At 37.4% G+C, this 20,043-nt stretch overlaps 2 protein-coding genes across 4 annotated transcripts; one reads left to right on the top strand and one right to left on the bottom strand.

The window, feature by feature from the left end:
* Window positions 1–6,259: 6,259 nt before the first annotated feature.
* On the bottom strand, window positions 6,260–13,621 carry LOC103946883. 3 transcript variants are annotated; one of them, XR_007260109.1, is made up of 10 exons: window positions 13,466–13,621; window positions 12,904–12,948; window positions 11,325–12,695; window positions 9,681–11,019; window positions 8,924–9,203; window positions 8,438–8,545; window positions 8,077–8,355; window positions 7,026–7,169; window positions 6,484–6,848; window positions 6,260–6,369 (listed from the first exon to the last, which is right to left on the bottom strand). XR_007260109.1 is itself a non-coding variant. In XM_048589027.1 (10 exons), exons 4-10 carry the CDS (start codon window positions 12,676–12,678, stop codon window positions 6,660–6,662), a joined length of 3,693 nt encoding a protein of 1,230 aa, XP_048444984.1. In that variant the 5' UTR covers window positions 12,679–12,695; window positions 12,904–12,948; window positions 13,092–13,397; window positions 13,466–13,621; the 3' UTR covers window positions 6,260–6,659. The 3 variants fall into 3 exon arrangements, 2 of the variants coding, with proteins under 2 accessions (XP_048444984.1, XP_009355974.2); XM_048589027.1 differs by adding an exon at window positions 13,092–13,397 and having other exon boundaries at window positions 6,260–6,848; XM_009357699.3 differs by having other exon boundaries at window positions 6,260–6,848.
* A 3,101-nt stretch (window positions 13,622–16,722) lies between these two features.
* LOC103946884 (transmembrane 9 superfamily member 3) lies at window positions 16,723–19,963 on the top strand. The gene is made up of 7 exons (XM_009357700.3): window positions 16,723–16,922; window positions 17,389–17,429; window positions 17,521–18,103; window positions 18,192–18,329; window positions 18,415–18,571; window positions 18,667–19,151; window positions 19,495–19,963. The coding sequence occupies exons 1-7, from the start codon at window positions 16,765–16,767 to the stop codon at window positions 19,712–19,714; spliced, it is 1,782 nt and encodes a 593-aa protein (XP_009355975.1). The 5' UTR covers window positions 16,723–16,764; the 3' UTR covers window positions 19,715–19,963.
* Window positions 19,964–20,043: the final 80 nt, after the last annotated feature.

Here is a 20,043-nt window from a genome sequence, read left to right as displayed (position 1 = left end):
ATATATATGAATGTGAAACATATTGGAGGGCTTGAGAACTTAGGTTAAGACTTCATGTCTCTTAATTTATTGTACCATATAATATTTTATTTATCATTATATTCACAACAATGTATCACAAGGGAATGAAAAATTACAAGTAGGATGTAGATCATATTGGATATGCCCAAATGACCGTGAGCATGTCATGAGGATGTGAAGAAATGTTACATATCGCTATATTAAATTATCAAAATGACTTTGCATGTGCTCATAAAGATTGGATTACTCTCTATATTACTAATTGGTTTTAGCTATGTATGAGAGCATGTTGGCGTATGTGTAAAGCCTAAATTGCCACACATGCTCTACGTCACCAAATTTGTGTTGTTCACGTATGTGAGAGGCTTGAAAATTTATCACACATACAAGGCTGTTTGAGCATGTGGAGAAATATCCCACATCATAAATTTAATTACTAAATAAACTTTATATATTCTTGTAAGAAATCAAACTACATTTTATATTATCAATTAATTTTATAATAAAATCTGAACTAACTTCAAATCTTATCTTAAGCCTTAGGGCTGGTTTGATATTGTTGTGCTTTGAGAAAAAACTACTTCTACTGTGTTGTGAGAATAAGCTCATTTTTGCTGTTTCACGTTTTCAGCTTTTTTTTTTTCACTAAAAACTGTGAAAATAAGCTGTTTTTAAATGTTTACCAAACATTTTATTGAATTCAGTTTTTTTTTATACCCATTTTTTATAAAAGTACCTTAGTACCAAACCAGTACTTAGAGTAGTAACTTTGACATATTGAAAGTGGTTATAGTTAATCACAAATTCATATTTTTACAAAAATGAAGATCACGACGACCATGTTGCCTGGGCCATATATGGTGCAACACGATCCACAACATTATACCTAGCCGTATATCTTACGCTTTTTTTGAGGTATATTCTGTGACATCCCGTCCCGAAATTATCTAAAACGTGAGTGTGAAATGACATTTTTACCCCTAGATCGTTTCTTTTACGTTATTGGTTGTTTTGTGTGGTGTTGGCAAGTGTTGGGCCACACACACACACACTGTCACTCTCCCTCACCTCTGTCTTTTTCCCTGTCTCTCTCCCGTGCTCCCATTTCTTCTTCTTCTTATTTCGAATGTACGGACACCACACTAAACCCACTAAACCTTGGCAGATCGAGGGAACTAAGGCCATATTCGAGCTCGTGAGGTCGAGGGGAGCACGATCGTACCATTTTCAGGTAGGAACTCCGACGTTTTCACGTCGATTTCACAAGGTCCGATTTGAGTACTATTCATGCGAACGTAAATTCTTACGTTTTTGAGTTTTTGAAGCTCGTAGGTGGTTTGGTGAGGTCCCAAGGAGCCTCGAAGTACTTCGTTTGAAGAGTTTTGACGTCGGGATCACCGTGGTCGGAGTTGGCCGGTTTTGGTTAGTTTGCACAGGTAATTTCTAGTGGCTTTTGACCCTTAAAACTTGTATATCGTTATTCTTCTAGTCCTAGGCGTCATTTTGGTTCAAGAATCGTGAAAAATGGTTGAGAAATGAGTGAGAAAACGTAGGTTGCAGGTTTTACGATTTTCCGGCGCCGGCGACGGCGCCGGAGGTTAGCCGGGGAAGGAGACGGAATATTCCGTCAAATCTGACGGAATATTCCTGACGCAGTTGACGGAATCTGTTAGAACTAACGGAATATTCCTCACGGCTGTCAGTTGACGCCGTCCGTGTGCACCGCATGTGCCTACGCGTGGCCGGCGCGTGGGCGCGTGCTGCGGTGAAAATTTTTCTAAAAATTCTGGTGTGATCCTGAGGTTGTGTAGAGCACGTTGGTATATTCATTTGTCCAATTTGAGCAATGTACGAGAAGTTATTACAAGAAGTTGGTTATGTGCTTTAAAATTAACATTTTTATAGTATTTTCGCATATAGGTGAAACGTATCCCGAGGACGAGCGTGGTCACTCGAGGCAGGGGGCTACGACCCTTCCACATACCAGTGAGTGGGCTTTTGGTTTTCCGTATATACCTATATACATTTATTTTCCCAGAAATTTTTTAAAAAGGGTTAATTGTTTTATGCCATGCACCATATTATTATCGTTTACGCATCATCGCATGCATTAGTAGTGACATACATATATATATGCATATCGGGTGTTGTGAACGTACAGTTAAGTGCCAGGTAAGTGTTATTCATGTTTACTTTAAATGGTGATTCGAGATACTTAGAGAGCTCATAACCTGCACCCCCGGTGTTAGTGCTCCCGCCCAGAGTTAGGGCACAGTCCTTCACGTGATGTTCACTTCCCGCACCACACGCTCAGCTTGGATCCAAGTTAGGTGCACAGTCCTGTCGTACAGACCACATTAGGTGGTTCCGACTCGTAGGTGACCCGCGATTATTCGCACAGCCTTCACGTGATCGTAGCACAAGAGCGTTTTATATGTTACACCCAGGCCTATCGTACAGACCACTTTAGGTGGTTCCGACTCGTGGGCAGGTTCAGTTGTTTAGTTTGAGATTTGAGCTCTAGATGCAGCCGTACAGGTCACGTTAGGTGACTCCGGCCGCCAGATTATATGCTATTGATGTGGTTTATATCTGAGCACTTGCATTTCATTATGAGGCTTTGACATGGCATATTCTTGAGCATGATTGGCATATTTATACATACGTATATATGTTTATTTTCTGGGAAGTATACAGGTTTTACGGCGAGGGGTTAGAATGTGTTTTACTAAATGGTTTTCAAAGAGTTTTGTTTTTGCCCACTCACGCTTTTGTTTTGCGCCCCTCCAGGTTCTAGTTGCTTAGCAGGTTCGGTGGTTTCCTAGAGGGCTTCCCGGCGCTTCTGACAGACACGCACCAATGTAGGGTCACCTTCGGGTGCACTGTTGTCGTATTATTTTAATTTGGACTGCTGTAGACGTATTGCTTTGAACTTAGCGTTTCACTTACGCTAGCACTTGTTTTTACTACTTTGTATGCTAGTTTTTATTTATTCGTACTTTTTTTATTACTACTTTATTAGCTTCCGCACTGTGCACCTGGCTACGTCACTTCCACGTGACGGCCAGCACGTCCTGGTCTCGGTCGGGGTGTGTCATATTCACTTGTGTTTTAAATAGTTATATATATGTACAGTACATTAACTTAAGTATCCCAAAGTCAATCCTATTTAAAAATCATAATAATCCTTTTTTGTTTAAAAATCTTAATAAACCTTGTGGCAGAATATATATTGAGTTTGTGTGCTGATCATGATTATTGGACAACTGATCATGATTAGCGGACACCCCAATTTACAACAACAAAAATGATTATTAGCTGGAGACTGAGGGAATTTCAAAATACTTCATATTAATAAAAGATGACAACTTGCATTATGCATAAGGATATACTACCATTTGACATCTTGAACTATTATTCTAATTAAAATGGCCCCATGAATTATTTTTTGTTAAATTAATTTCTTGAACTATTTGAAGTCAGTCAATTAATTCCTCAATGTCATATCAATGAAGTTTTATCTAGATTGCCATTAATGCTGGCAAGAGTTTATTCTCAAGAGTGAATCACGTGTTGGTCACGTGCCAGTATTTGACAACGATGGATGAAATTTCATTGAATTTGACGGCAAAAGGTTAATTTAAGGAGTTCATTTACCAAAAAAAAAAAAAAAAAATTCAGAATATCAATTTCAACTAAGATAAAACCCACGAATGTGGGACTTTAACAACATGAACTTGAGAAACCAAAAGTCAATCCTATTTAAAAATGTTAATAATCCTTATGACTAAGAATATATATGTGTATTTTGCGTGCCGATCATGATTAGCGGACACCCCACGTGCTGATCATGATTAGCGGACACTCCAATTAACAACATAAAAATGATTATCGGCTGAAGACCGAGGGAACTTCAAAAAATACTTCATAATTAATAAAAGGCGATGACTTGCATTATGTTTAATTACTTAGTAAAGTTTTACAAGGGAAAAATATGGAACTGGATCCTCTTCGAGGTAAACCCTTGAGATCCTGCTGAGCGACAAACACGAACCGTTGGATTTCGATGCAACGGTTACAATTATTATAACTTTAAGAGGGATTCCCTGTTTGTAGCTGTTGGATCGAAATCTAACGGCCTGTATTTGTCGCTCAGATTAATTATTAATCTACTAATGTGTTGTCCTATCCTTTATGAAGATTTCTCAATGCTATTATTTTAGAAGTTGTCAAAAAGAACTTTTAATCAATTTATTTATAAAATCAAGAACGGGTCGTAAAATTAGGGATGGATCTTAACACTATATATGTATTTAATGCCCAACTGGCCATGAGCATGCTGTGAGGATGTGGAAAATGTTACCTATTGTTAAAAATTATCAGTTTAACTTTGTATGTGCATATAAGGATTTGGATTATTTCCGATATTGCTAACTAATTGGTTTTATTTCATATGTAAGAGCATGTTGGCTTACATATGAACCCTAACGGCCACACATTTACTCAATTTGTTTGTCCACGTACACTATATATTGAAAGTGGTTAGTTATCACAAATTCATGATAATTGTACAATGTAAAAGGACAAACATTTGAAAGGGAAAAAACACAAAATCATGACCATGTTGCGTAGGCTATATATAGTGCAATACCTACCGATATTCAATTATGCTTTAAATAAAGTATGCACAGTACATGTGTTGGATTTTTGGATCGCCGAACCCGTCCCACTCTAACAACACCGATATTATCCCCAACTTTACCACTTACCCAATTCGCCAAGTGTGAGGTTTTACCACAAATAAATCTCGGTATCCTGGCTAATTAACAGATTCATGATGTCCTGTCAAGGCCACTATATAATAAAGTGCTCATTTAACAACAGAATTGTTGCAAACAATGGAAAATAATGGCTAACCTCGTTCCATTACTACAACTTGTCAATCATTTCGTAGCTCTCTTTTCGCTGCCAGCAATAATATTGTTGGTCACAAATATTCCGTCCCATGCCGATGCACTGCTCATAAGCATCGACTGTGGATGGAATGGTTCCTCTTCTTGCAGAGACGAAAATTCGGTAGTTTCGACCGGCGATGATGCCTACGTTCATAACAAGGATGAGTCCCAAGTGTTCCAACAGTACGACCATTCCAACACCGAAGATTGGACCAACACAGAGAGTTTTCCCAACCTTGAAGAAAAACTGTTACACAATCCCAGTTGACAAAGCTGGGGAGAGACTACTTGTTCGAGCAAGTTTCAGTTTGACGGCAACTTTTGGGCCACGGTTGTCACCCAACCGTATAATATTGTTTCTTATGAGGCCATCTATGTTTGCAAGGCAAATACAACAAACATTTGTCTTGCCCAAATTAAAGATGATCGGCTGCCGCCCCTTCATATCCGCACTCGAGTTGCGGAGCTTGGATTTTGAGATGTACAGCCGTGTCGATTCCAATCACGCTCTGCTGTTGGGAATTAGGGTCACTGAAGGTGAAAACCAAACTGGTAAGGTAATGCTTAAGCTATGACTTTTTGCTTAATCAATAACGTCTTGTTTAATATTGGTACTTAATTATATATATGCATATATTTAGTAGAATATTTAAGTCGAAATGTAAAAAAAAATAAGCGAAAATATAGATATGTTAAAATGTACATTTAGTGTATTTTTTTTATTTTTTAAAATTAGATATATTAAATTCACAAGTACGTAAGGCTAAAACAATAAATGGCTAAATTTTGTTTGGTTAAATAGTATTTCACCCTTTTATAGTTGACAAAAAGAGTTCTATTAATATGTAGTTTCGATTTAGATCAAAGAAAAATTAACCAAAAGAAAAGCGCACATATATTTAAATTTAGGTTTTAAATCGTTAATTACAAATGTCTAAATACGAATTATAATATATTTTGCACGCAAAATTATATTTTGAAGAGTATAAATATGATAATTGTTGTTATGGTAAAAGAAGTAAAAGAAAAATTAACAAAAATGTACAAAATGATTCAAAATCTTGGGGTGGAAGAAAGTCACCGCATGACTTCGTGGCAGCCAGAAAGTGCCACCCCCAAAAATTTGAATCATTTTTGTACATTTTTCTTTTATTTCTCCTACCTCTATAACATACTATCATAACGAAAACTAAAAACTGAAGTAAAAACAAAGCCATACGGATCAAAACTTATACAAAGCAGCGGTTGCGTGGCAAGGCTAAAGAAAAACTGGACAGGGAGTATTTCACAAGATCACCACTAAATTACCTAAAAGAATATCACACAATCATGTACAAGAAGATTTCAAGATGATTCTCCGCCTCCACCGGACCAAACAAAGCGAAGAAAGAACCTAAGAATACAGAGCGTGCAAAATTACATTCTTGGATTACAGATAATTTTGGAACACAACTTTGGTAAAGGGGGGAGAAACGAAGGGTATTTCCAATAAAAAAACCAAACACACCTTTCAATGCACCGTGCAGCAACGTGAAGGGCCGAAATCTATCCATATAAATAACTAGTTCCATTGAGGGAATCAACTGTTGGCCCCTTCACAAGTTAAGACGCCCAGAACTCCAAATTGCAAGCGCAACTGCACTATGTTGTCTTTACCAAGAGAATTTCAGACCGTGGGAGAGTTCAAGATGATATAGGTTCATAAGGATATGATAGCCACGGGTGCTTCAGAGCGTCAGATGCAGAAGGGCGCTTCTTCGGGTTTATCTCAAGCAGATGAGCAATGAAGTCAATGAAGCCTTGGTCCCCCATTGGAAGCCTGTGCCTCAAGGATGTCTTCTTCGGTATCAGGTATTCCAGTCTGTTAGTTTCCTGAAGAACAGAGGAGAATAGCATTGTTTATGAGATAGATAAATAAATACATGAATACCTTGTAAACTAGTTACCAGTGTTTGTACATACACTACCCTACAGAATTGGGGAAAGCAGGTTCATGAATTTACAAAGATTTATGAAATGGAGTAATTAACTCAAATCTATATGGCTTGCCTGATTCCGTTCATAAAGCATGTGATTTTTTGTGAAGTATTTGTATGTATCACGCCCTTTCGCTAGCATGCCTTGATCAATAGGGGAAATGATTCCCATCACCCGTGCAAGTAAAGTTGCAGGTGAATCATTCTGGAAGAGTACCTACACAAAGCAAGTTCATTTCAACATTTAGTACCAATATCATGATTTTGTTTACTTTCCAGAGAAGTTGTTGTAGTTTCAAATGGCAATAAAATCACACACATCCCTAATCCTCGTTGCCAAAAAATAATGACAACTAAATATTATACACTATTTCCTACACTGATTTGTCTAAATGACAGTTTTAAATACTTTCGGCCAGCCACATGGATAGTATGTACTTTTTCCCATGAGAAGTGAACTATAAAATTGTGTATCTATAGGGCTTTTACATATACTTGTACTAAGAAAGATTTCTGTTCAGTATATGTACTTTATTATATGTATAGCTGAAGCTCTGAATGAAGAACCGAATCAGATATACTGACACAATGTTATACACCATTTCCTGCATGCGGTTCAGGTATAACCTTCTTAGTTCTTTTAGTTGATTTTATAGGCATCAAAGCGTTCGTAACACAACAAAAATTCATAGCAACATCAGTGAGTATACAAGCCTGCACAACAATATCTGAGAAAAACACACTTGTTATGCTTTGTCATTTATCTCATAAATCCATGTTAAGGTTTTCATCTCCGCATCTACTAGAAATTCGAATGGATTTATGGATGAACCACAGGACTTACCAGAGACATCATACAGAATGATAACAATAATAATCACGACTCTATGTACACAGACAGGCACAAACACGTAAATAAGCCAGTAGTCTTACAGAAGCTGAGATTTACTTCAACTACCAGTCAGGTTAGAGCTTAACATTAAGACATTAACAGATCTCAAGTACCAGATAACTGAATATTTTGCTTATAGCAAAAAAGTCAATATTTAGTTACCTTGTTTGTAATAAGTGTATTAGGAAATTAAAAATCTAATGATAAGTATACAAGGATGCAAAGCACTTACATTGCCAGTACAAAGTTCAGCCAAGATGCAGCCAAGTGACCATATATCTATCTTCTTATCATATGGAAGTCCCAAGATAACCTCAGGAGCACGATAGGATCTGGACTGAACATAGGAGCAGAGATGATCCGTCTCAAAGCAACTACTCCCAAGATCAATGACTTTGACCTCACATCTACTGTAGCTTTTTACCAGTATATTCTCAGGTTTCAAGTCACAATGTATCATGCCAAGGCCATGTAAAAACTGAAGCGCTTCTAGACACTGAATCGTAATTGACTGCATAATATTCAATAAATTTAAACCACCAGCATAAAAACAAACTAAACGGTTGTCAAATTGAAAATGGGACCAAACAAACCTGCAGTCGCGGCATTGTGAAGTAGACCTCCCCTCCTGACTCCCGATTAAACTTATGAAATTCATACAAGTTTGCTTTGAGAAGTTCACATACTATTAACAAATGTTCCTACCACACAAAGTCAAATTCTAATTAACATTCATTGAGACAAATATGTAACTTATAAATGCACAAACAAGACCAATGCACTAACAGGAGGCGCAAGTTGGGAATACAAATGACTGTAAAAAACCTGCCCCCAAAGGAATCTCAATCTTAACATAATTAACCACAGAATAGATATACAAAAATTTCAAGTTTTTCCCTCCCCATGCTAACATAAGGTACTGTCCTGAAGCATAGGAGTCCCAGGTACACAAGACAATGAAAGACGAGTCATACAAATCTAGCAAATAAGTGTGCACATATGCAACAATTATTTATCTCAAAGTTTTATAAAAGCTACCAAATAAGATAAAGTAAATATCAAACTGTGCATTTCCTTACTCGATAGTAGAAGTAATCGTACAAACGAAGAATGTGGTACTTGTCACCAGGATCATGCTTATTGACATATTTGAGAAGCTTTATCTCATCAAGGCTCTGATCAAAGAAGTCTTTGTTGTTCTTTATAATTTTCACACATACATCCATGCCTGTATGTAGATCATGAGCTTGAATAGCTTTGCTGAATGCAGCTGATCCAAGATATTCGGTGACATGATAGCGGCCAGCTAATACAGAATTCATAACAACATGAAAATTTTTGTCCTCCTCAAAGCCAGTTCTGCGGAACAAAAACATGGGGTTCAAATCAGAATCAAGTTAAGTAGCCAATGATAAATTAGATAGCAATGAAGAGCTTCAAAGCAGCGAGACACATAAGCAAAAGCAGAAAGACTAAAGTCCATCACAAGAGTACATGTCTCAACAAAAGAAATCACACAAGAAAGCTGTTTCAAGTTTAGGCGGATTGTGTTGTCATGATGTTGTTTATGCTGTACACAAAAGAAAAATAAAGGAAACACAGAGAGAGAGAGAGAGAGAGAGAGAGAGAGAGAGAGAGAGAGAGACGGGAGTAATTAAGGTATTATTCTTCTTTCTTGAAGAAAGGTCTAATGCTACAGTTTCAAAAGTTTCCAGAGCTTTTTAAAATGTATTATTGGTGTAAACAGAAAAATCCAACACCCGAAACACAATTCTCCTGTAATGAACCATGATCAATTAATTTACATCTGAGACTGGTGAATAGGTGAAGACGTGCCTGTTTTTCCTGTGCACAATCTTGAGGTTGAAGGTCTCAAACTCTTCCTCTTGAACCTTTATTTGCCTTACTTGCTCTTGCACAGCAGCCGCCTCTTCGTCCTCAAGTGATGCCCCCGTATCTTCTTCCCTAACAGCAGTAATTTTCTCATCTTCTTCTTGCTTGGCATGCTCTCTTTCAGCATAAGCATAATTAGAGAGCGTTGAGGGAGTCGAGTTCGTGGATCTAACAGCATTAGCATTATTTTCATCCCTAGAACTCATTCTAGGTGAGGACTCGTTACTTTTCTCCCTCCACGAAGCAAGCATTTTATCATCATCAGGTTCTTCAGTGACAACAGCATTGCAGTTGTTCGACCATAAAGGTTTACTAGAGCTTGCCTGCACCAATTGTCCATCTCTCAGTGGTGGGGGGAATGAAAATCCCCCTTCTGAATGATTTTTCTTCTGTCTAAAAGCACCATCATTGTTCTCAACTGTATATTTATTTGCCTCATGTTTACTAGTTTTCTTCTTGTCCTTCTCAAGTCTATCAATATGTTTCTTATCTGAGTCCTGATGATTCTTCCGTGGCCCACCAATTCCTACATCATGGTCCCGAAAGTATTCTAGATCCCCTTCACTACTGCCTCCAATCAAACTTTCCCGTACTTCACTGCCGATGTCAGCAGCTTCGCTATTGATTCCCACACCTATTGATCTTACTGAACCAAGCTGGTCGTCATCCACACAAACCTCTTCCAGATGTGGCCTTCCATTCTCATTCACAACTTTCCCATCCCCTAACATGATGAGTTCATTGGTCTGAGTGACAAAGCCCTGCCAGACAGGTTCTGAACGCATTAAATTAAGCTCCTCTTCATCCATCAACTGTCCATCATATTGAGCTATCAAATCATTCTCATCGGTTCTCCCATACAATTCAGTCACTGATAATCCCATAGGATCATCTGAAGTTATAATTGGTTCAACATTTTTCGCTTGAAAGTATCGCTCACCAGATAAATAAGAATCCTCCTCAGCAAAAGATTGATCATCATCCTCCTCTTTGGTTGGGCCCCTTTCCTGTGGATCTGGAACACTCCCATGACCTGTTCCCTTTTCATTGTCACTAGGATAATCAATTTCATGGGCCAGAAACCATGACTCATCTTCAATAGGTTGTCTCATGTATCCGACATCATCATCATCATCATATTCATCAGAGTCCCAATATGGGTAGTCAATCGTTTCACTCAATCCATCACCAACGGTAGCAAAACCAGAAACCAGATCAGATGCGTCCTCTGCGATCCCCTGACTTACAGACAGCCAACTGCCTCCTACAGGTCTTTTTTCACCTGAACCATAATCTTTAAAGAAGAAATTAGAGACTAGACATATCAAAACAACCAAGATAATGTGACAATAAATTTGACTCTGAACAACTTCAGAAATCCAAAAATTTGAGGAATGGTCAAGACAAACTCTACTTATCTAAGCAAACAAAGGAATGAGTAAAAATGGCCATTGAGGAAGATAGCTGCCAAGCACATAAGAATGAAAAGGTCTGCAATGATTTTAAGTCTTGAAAGCCCAGAAAATAAAAATAAACTGACGACTACAATAGCTACTTAAAACAAAACAAAGAGTATCAACAACTAACCTGAAGAGTTGATTTCTTGTCCAATAGGTACATCCAAATAAGACCCAATAAGAGCATTGTCAGCAGAGCTGAGTTTCGCGCCAGGTCCGTCTCGTTCAAACTTTTCCTCCCAATTAACATTCAATGGTTTGTCCTCTGACTTGAGTTTGACTGGTGGCAGCCTAGGGAAATCTTCCTTTTGATTCTCGGACAAAATAGGAAAAACTAAATTACTAATAGTCTTTTGCTCAGAACTCCCTTGTGACTGGCTTAAGTATAAAGCTCTTCCCACCTCATCAACCTGCTCCTTTATTGTTGCCCTAATATCAGTCAACTCAGTTTTTCTCTTTCCTTCTTTTTTGTCAGAACCGGAAGCACTATTATAACTCGTTGACACATCACCCTTGGAGAAAGGAAACACGGTCTTGACAGAACAATCTTTCCACATCTCTGAAGGTGGATTTGTTGGTTCTCCGATTCTTGGCCAAGGATTCTCTGCTGCATTTTCTTTGAAGAATGTGGTACTCATCTTAAGTTGTTGGTCAAGTTCCTTAGGTTCACTTGTTTGGGTTCTGTCATACTTGTATTCCACACTAGGTTTGCTAGTACTTCCAGACCAAGAGGTTTTCTTTTCACCAGAAAAGCAAAACTCTTCTGTATTTTCTTTGAAGAACGTGGTACTCGTCGTAAGTTGTCGGTCAAGTTCCTTAGGTTCACTTGTTTGGGTTCTGTCATACTTGAATTCCACACTAGGTTTGCTAGTACTTCCAGACCAAGAGGTTTTGTTTTCACCAGAAAAGCTAATCTCTTCTCCATATTTCAAAATGGCTTTACCTGAATTGGGAACTTCAGTTGTATGGTTCTTTGATTGTTGGGATATCTGAGGCTCTGGGAAGTTACTGATAATACCACCACCATCACTTTGATAAGGTTCTGCAGGTCCATTGCTCGGACTGGACTTCCAAGAATATAAATCAAGCACGGTGTCCTCTAAACCTTTAGAGAATGCAAAGCTCTTGTGATTTGTCCCAGCCACATCAACTGATTTATTCCACTCCCCAATAGAAGCAGCCTTTTTCCATTTGCTTTCAGACCCATTTCTACCAGTTCCACACTCAATCTCTTTCACTATAAGTTCCTGAGAAACTTCATCAACATTCCGAGATCCCAAGCCTTGATTTTCCACCACTAGCTTGTCCCCGTTTTCAGCTTCCGACGAATGACCAGAATCCTTCTCCTCAAAAGTAAGCTTCTGAAGGAAACCATTCAAATCAGGACGATTACCAAGCTCACTTCGAAGAGCTGCCTCTGCCCTTAAAAACCTATTCTTCCGCAGAAAGTCCAGAATAACGTCAACAGAGTTTGAGTCCGCCATTTTCAGCCTCCTAAAACCTACAAGCATGCATAAAAAAAACAAGCACCCACCAACCCTGAGAACACACCATTAACAAAAGCTCATCCTAAACAAAAGTTCAAAAACCCATCTTCCAGTTTGCCCCACTTTGCTAAGAAAGTGAAAAAAACATAACAGATTTTCTAAAAATTAAATGAAAGAAACGAACTTCACATTCCTTCCTTCCAAACAAAGTGAAGAAGTTACCTTGTATTAAGCTCAAAGACTGGTGCCATTTTGCCTTCTACTGTCCTGAACAATGAAAAAAATGGAACATTCAGAATATCAAAAAAATTATTTTCCTTTCTCCCACATTTTCCGAGCAACCAAACAAAGAAAAACAATTTAACTTTTCTCAGAAAAAATTCAAAACCCAAGTTGTAAAAATGCATCACATGAGAGTGCAGGCCCGACTTTCCATCCCGTAACCGCGCATTCTCAACGTGGATCGGGCATTTACAGGCAGACCGCGATTCCCAAATCCCACAAATCAAAATTTACAAACCCTTAAAATCCCAACAGATTTACAAGTTCGCGGAGTGGGATTCAAATCCCACGAAACTTTCATAGCCGTTGCAACAAAACACTAGACTATTTCTCGGCCGGAGAAAATCAAGATCTGATTTTTAATTTAAACCCGTGATTTTTATGGGGAAAATGATTTCTGGGCATCGGAGAAGGGGACAAAAAAAGGTTGAAACCTGAAATTAGAAAAAAGAAACGGTGGTTAGATAAACAAGAGAGCGGCGGAGGAAGAGAAGAGAGGCACCTGGTGGGAATGGCAGTGGCCGGTTGCTGCCGGCGCTGCTGCTTCTTTTGTTTCTCGTCTTTGTAGGCTTTTGGGAGGAGGGAGGCGTAGTCTCCTGAATCGAGGTGGAGGTGGTCCAAAAACCAAAAGCTTCGATTAGTTTTAGATTTTGATGCTCATGGAATAACTTGAATATATTCACTCACCACTTTCAATTTTATGACCATAAAAAAATATTAATATGTCACTATTCTCGTTTATTGTTATTTTTCTTAAAGAAAACTAATGAAAATAATTTGAAAACTTTGAGTTTTAATTAAAATGACAAAAAGGTGTTGTAAGTGAATAATGACTTTTTAGAGTAAAAATGTTTTTTTCGTTAAAAATGAACACTACCGAAAATGTTTCGTTAAAACTCCTTTATAATATAAAATACAACTTATGTTGCATAAATTATTAAGAATAAGAATTTTATACTAATTTATATCTAACAGAGAGTTCGATTTTTGTTGTTGATGAATCGCACGATAGTGATCAAGGGCTGAAATGCCTCAGTGGGTTTTTTCAATCACTGGAATGGTGGACTGTCGTGGTGAAGCCATCGGTTGGTCATTTTTTATAAGAATATAGTAGATTAAAGAAGAAGACACGAATCTTTTGAAAAATATTTTTAAAATGACTAAAAGCATTATTGGTTTAAGATTTAGAAGAAGAAAAAAAAAATGTGCAAGTAGTCATTTTAAAGCACTTTAAGTTATTTTAAAATATTTTTTTAGTAACTTTAAACGCAATTTCAAACGAGCTATTGTTAAGAGTATAATTATCTAACAAACAATAAAATAATTATAGTAAATTCATACAAAACTTCCTAGTGAATTACATAAAGGAGAAAATAAAGTGGGTAATACCTTTTTTGAATTACTTTTGAAAAAAAAAATTATTTTGAGTTACGAAATAATAATTTTATTTTCAAATGCATACTATTTATATAGCAGTATCTAAGTTGTCTATGGTTTGGTATCTCCTAGTAGTATTGACATGATAATTTCAATACCACCATGTAATTCACTAGTGATGCAAATTAAACCTAAAATGCATCGTGTGAAATACGAACTTGAAATTCTTTTCGAACTACTGAACCATCTTGTGGTTGTGGGTGACCCTATTTCAATTATGTAAAGAGACAACATGAGTACATCACGCATTCCGTCCATTTCGGCTCTTAATTTGTTGTGCGGCCTCCTATGTACACAGAATGATCTAAGAACAATTTGAAACAAATTTGGGCTTCTCATTTTTCCCTTCAGACAAAATTGGGCCCTCCAACATCGGAAGAAATGTGAGCTCATAATCCTTCGATGGGCCTGGAGTTTATATTGCTCTGGACAAGATGGGCTGGACTTTATGTGTGAATAAGTCCATGATTGGTTCAACGGGTGTACCAGTCCGTCAAAGCCCATTCGACTAGTGCCTAACCATGGTGAAAAATTTGATGCGTGTAGCGTGAGAGATTTTTCAATGTAATCGAAATACGAAATAGTATACTAAATGTTATTATATAAATGATGAAATATGTATGTTAAAAATTTAATAACTTACAAAATAAAATTTTTCATCTAAAATTTTTCATCACTTATAAAAACACGTGATGTAGAGTTATTTTTCATTACTTATCAAATTTTCCAGTCACAATAAAAATTTCTCATGTAGCGTTATTTTTGTGATCAACCCCAAATTGCTAGAAAGTGAACCCATATTGCTACGTGGCCAGGTGGGGAATTCAGATCCGAATAGGGAGGGAGGAGGCCAAGGAATCATCCCAAGGAGTTGACCACCAAACCACCAGATTCCTCACCCCACAAAGCTCCCCAATCACGTGCCACCACGTAGACAGAGAAAGAAAGAAGAAATAAAAAAAGAGAAGCGTGAGACGCACCTTACGGCATAAGGTAGGTACCAAAGCGTCGGTGAGGCATCAAACATCTCACGACGTGGTGAGGCACTCCGTCTCCGTCACCTTTGTTCGCCTCATTTTTGTTTCACATTAAAACAAAACAAATTATTTCCACATTAACTAATAATTATTTTGTTGAATATTAATAAAGGAAGATTAATGAAAATGATTTAAAAACTTTGAATTTTAACGATAAGGACAAAATAAATGGTAAAGTGAATAGTATCATAATTGATTTTTTTAGTTTAAAAATATAGTTTTTTTGTTAAAGTGAACACTACGATGAGCTTTTAGTTAAAATTTCATAATAATAAAATGTTATTTACCAGTAATGTGATTCAATAATTTCAATTCAATTGAGTTTATAATTTTTTCTTATCGATATTACTACACTAAGTTGAAGTTGAAGGTCACGACCACCACACCACTAATTACATAAAATTTTAAGTATTAAATTACTAATTACATTGTCGGAGTGACAAATTTTTTGATTTTGTGCGTGCAAGAAAAAAAACTCAACACAAACATGTTTATTACAATTACGTGCTTTAAATGACAGAATTCATAAATCAGAGAAGATACAAAAGAAAAGGTTACATTTTCTTAATTTCATGTCAAAGACAACCTTGTCACCACAAGCCCCCAGTTGATCTGTTTCATAATTTTCAAGCATTTGATTATAAATTATAATATTAAAAACGTGTTTTTTTTTTTTGGTAATTTTTTCTTTTTGCACATTCTTTTTTATTTATGACTATGGAATTGCATAAATAGAATAAATATTGTACACAGATTAAGTGTACAAAATAGTGTGTGATTATTAGTTATCTGCCTTCTATTTTGTTAGTAAATAAACACACAACATAAAAATAAATAAATAATTAAAAAACTAACGAAAATGGCTTGAAAATTTTGAGTTTTAATCAAAATGACAAAAAAGTGTTGTAAGTGAATAGTACTAGGAGTGACTTTTAGAGTAAAAATGTCGTTTTTCGTTAAAGTAAACAGTACTGAAAGTATTTCGTTAAAACTTTCTAAAAAAAATTCCAAGTCCATAAGCTTAACACATTTAATTAAATGACAACATTAATATTAATATTTAATTAAACCCAAATAAATATAGAGGAGTGATATCCACATCTCATCTTACTTTTTACACACCTTTTTAATTTTCGATCGTCGAATCAGATGAATTAAAAAGATCAACGAACATGAATTATCAAGAATGTATGAGAAGTAAAATTAGATGTGTGATAGCACATCCCAAAATATATGACCAAAGACCCAAACCAGACCTAGGAAATCAAATCAAATATATATACTGAACGTGGTTGTCTTATCTCTGCAGAGATTAGAGAGAGAGAGAATGGGGAAGACCATGGCGGTGGGAGTACACTGCATCATTGCCTTGCTAATTCTGTCCGGTGCGGATCTAGTCAGGTCCGACGGGTCGGATCATCGGTACAAGGAAGGAGATTTTGTCCCTCTGTATGCCAACAAGGTCGGCCCGTTTCATAACCCCAGGTAAAACCCCAACACCACCCTGCTCGATCTCAAAGTTCCATGCTTTCTTAGCTCAATTCAGCTTCTGGGTTTGTTCATTTCACTGTTAATTGTTATGGATCTGAGTTTATTCCCACCCATTTGTTTGGTTACTGAGAAAATTTGCATGATTTACAAGTTCTGGTTCAGCTGGTATAAGCTAGACATTGTGATTTGGAAATTGAATTTTCATTGGCTATGTGTAAATATCAGAGCTTGATCTGTTTTTGAAAGATTTGATTTGGGTTCTTAGTCATTTGCCATCAAGTTCTTTAGTCAACCTGTGTTTTCGTTTTCGTCGAAATTGCATGTGTATTGTTCTTCGAATCTTAACTCTGTTTTTGCTCAACTAGATAATAAATTGTATGTTAGTTTGATTGTGGTGGAAATTTGGTGTTCCTGATGGTCTAAATTTTTGTTCTTTTTGTTTTTTTTTGGGTGCTTCCAGTGAAACGTACCGATACTTTGATCTCCCATTCTGCTCACCAGGTTTGTATCAAATCGATTCGTTTCTTTCATATTTACTTCCTTCACAATACGTGTTCATGTTCTCCGACGAATTGAATTTAACTAATTGCAGATGCGGTGAAAGAGAAAAGGGAAGCTCTTGGTGAAGTATTGAACGGGGATCGTTTAGTCAGTGCCCCTTACAAACTTGAGTTCCTAAGGCATAAAGATACCGAAGTAGCTTGCAAGAAAACACTCACAAAGGAAGAAGTAGCCAGGTTCAGATCTGCTGTCAACAAGGACTATTACTTCCAGATGTATTATGACGACTTGCCCATTTGGGGTTTCATAGGGAAGGTTGACAAGGAAGGCAAAGACCCGAGCGAGTACAAGACCTACCTTTATAAGCACATTCATTTTGATCTCTATTATAACAAGGACCGCGTGATTGAAGTCAATGTTCGAACAGATCCAAATGCACTGGTTGACCTTACAGAGGATAAAGAAGTTGATGTTGAATTCATGTATACTGTGGAGTGGAAGGAAACAACCACTCCTTTCGATAAGAGGATGGATAAGTATTCTCAGTCCTCATCCTTGCCTCATCATTTGGAGATCCACTGGTTCTCAATTATAAATTCATGCGTGACAGTTCTCCTCTTGACTGGGTTTCTTGCTACAATTCTCATGCGAGTGCTTAAGAATGATTTTGTCAAGTAAGTATATTAAGTAATCCTTTTGTCCCTGTTTTATGTGTGCCGGTTCACCCGTTCTTACATTTACGTTTCTTTTTCCGTATAAAAGATATGCCCATGATGAAGAAGCAGCTGAAGACCAGGAAGAGACGGGATGGAAATACATCCACGGAGATGTATTTCGGTTCCCCAAATACAAGTCCTTGTTTGCAGCAGCTCTAGGTTCAGGAACCCAACTATTTACTCTGTAAGTGCTCATTTATCCAGCTATAGGTGTAGCACCACCACCTCTCAGTTTACAAAGCTTCTCATGTTTTTTCCATTCCATGCAGTACGGTGTTCATTTTCATACTCGCACTTGTTGGTGTGTTTTATCCATACAACCGAGGGGCTTTATTTACTGCTCTGGTTGTCATTTATGCACTCACTTCAGGAATTGCAGGCTATACTGCTACGTCATTTTATTGTCAGCTAGAGGGATCAAACTGGGTATGTACTGATAAATTATCCCTGCTATGGATTTGGTATTATTGATTGAAGTTGATGCTTTAATAATTAAAGGTTCAAACTTTCTGTTATGACAGGTTAGGAATCTATTGTTGACGGGTTGCCTCTTCTGTGGACCTCTCTTCCTCACATTCTGCTTTTTGAATACTGTTGCAATTGCTTATACGGCCACCGCTGCCCTTCCATTCGGCACAATTGTGGTTATAGTTCTGATATGGACACTTGTAACATCACCTTTACTGGTGTTAGGTGGGATTGCTGGGAAGAACAGCAAAGCTGAGTTCCAAGCCCCTGTTCGCACCACTAAATATCCCAGAGAGATTCCACCTTTACCTTGGTACCGGGCAACAATCCCTCAAATGGCAATGGCCGGTTTTCTGCCTTTCAGTGCTATATACATTGAACTGTACTACATATTTGCCAGTGTATGGGGTCACAGGATTTACACCATTTACAGCATCTTGTTTATTGTGTTTATCATTCTTCTGATCGTTACTGCTTTCATTACTGTGGCATTGACATATTTCCAACTTGCTGCCGAGGACCATGAGTGGTGGTGGAGGTAAGTAGCTTATTATCGGTGCATTCTAATTTGGTTAGGGTATGCAAGTTACTATGCTTTTTATTCTTGTGTATGCGTTCCAAAGAACAAAAAAATTAAAGTCATATGTTTGCTGTTACCGGCTCTCCTTTATTTCGGTAGTCTTCATGTGTGTTTTTTTTTAATTAATTTTAGTGTCCGCAGTGCATTGGTTGATCATTAGTGTGGTCCTAGTATTATGTGTTCCATATTATCTGATTAAGTTTAATTTGAAAATGTTACATTTATGTCAATTTGTAAGCCAGTTTTAACTTCAGAAGATGTAATATATACCGCGACTGATGTATTGTTGGTTTCGTTACAGGTCTTTCCTCTGTGGTGGGTCTACTGGACTATTTATCTATGCGTATTGTTTGTATTACTACTACGCACGCTCGGATATGTCAGGATTCATGCAAACGTCGTTCTTCTTTGGTTACATGGCATGCATCTGCTACGGTTTCTTCCTCATGCTTGGGACTGTAGGCTTCCGTGCAGCTTTGCTTTTTGTCCGTCACATATACCGGTCCATCAAGTGTGAATAGTAGCCTGTTCCCCAAGAATCATCGGACATGGCTTCTTGTGTTTGTCGACTCACAGGCACCTTTGTAGAGAAGTTTGGTCAAATTGGTTTTGTAAGTGCCTCGTGTACTAAAGCTGTAGTCATGAGATATGTATGCATCCGGAGCAATATGTTAGATCACAATTTGGGCGACTATATTCACAGTGACAAGTTTGTATCACTACATTTGTTTCTTTTGCAATACATTCTTTAAATATATTCTCTCCTCATATACCCAGTTACTCTCTCTCCCTCTCTCTCCCTTCTATAAAGAAGTTACATGGAACTTGTGGAGTTTGCTTTTGACCGGGG

The sequence above is a fragment of a genome, unplaced genomic scaffold (genome assembly GCF_019419815.1).
Source record: "Pyrus x bretschneideri cultivar Hongxiangsu unplaced genomic scaffold, Pyrus_bretschneideri_v1 Contig3, whole genome shotgun sequence".
Classification (NCBI taxonomy): domain Eukaryota; kingdom Viridiplantae; phylum Streptophyta; class Magnoliopsida; order Rosales; family Rosaceae; genus Pyrus; species Pyrus x bretschneideri.
Note: the sequence above shows the minus strand (reverse complement) of the source record. Positions and strands in the feature narration are given on the sequence as shown.

Coding starts and splice junctions, on each gene's coding strand:
- LOC103946883 (XM_048589027.1), bottom strand. CDS start 12,678: ATGGCGGACTCAAACTCTGTTGACGTTATTCTGGACTTTCTGCGGAAG. Junction 8,546..8,923: donor ACGATTACTTCTACTATCGA/GTAAGGAAATGC, acceptor TTTGTGTGGTAG/GAACATTTGTTAATAGTATG. Junction 8,356..8,437: donor TCACAATGCCGCGACTGCAG/GTTTGTTTGGTC, acceptor AATATTATGCAG/TCAATTACGATTCAGTGTCT.
- LOC103946884 (XM_009357700.3), top strand. CDS start 16,765: ATGGGGAAGACCATGGCGGTGGGAGTACACTGCATCATTGCCTTGCTA. Junction 18,572..18,666: donor AGCTAGAGGGATCAAACTGG/GTATGTACTGAT, acceptor CTGTTATGACAG/GTTAGGAATCTATTGTTGAC. Junction 19,152..19,494: donor GACCATGAGTGGTGGTGGAG/GTAAGTAGCTTA, acceptor GTTTCGTTACAG/GTCTTTCCTCTGTGGTGGGT.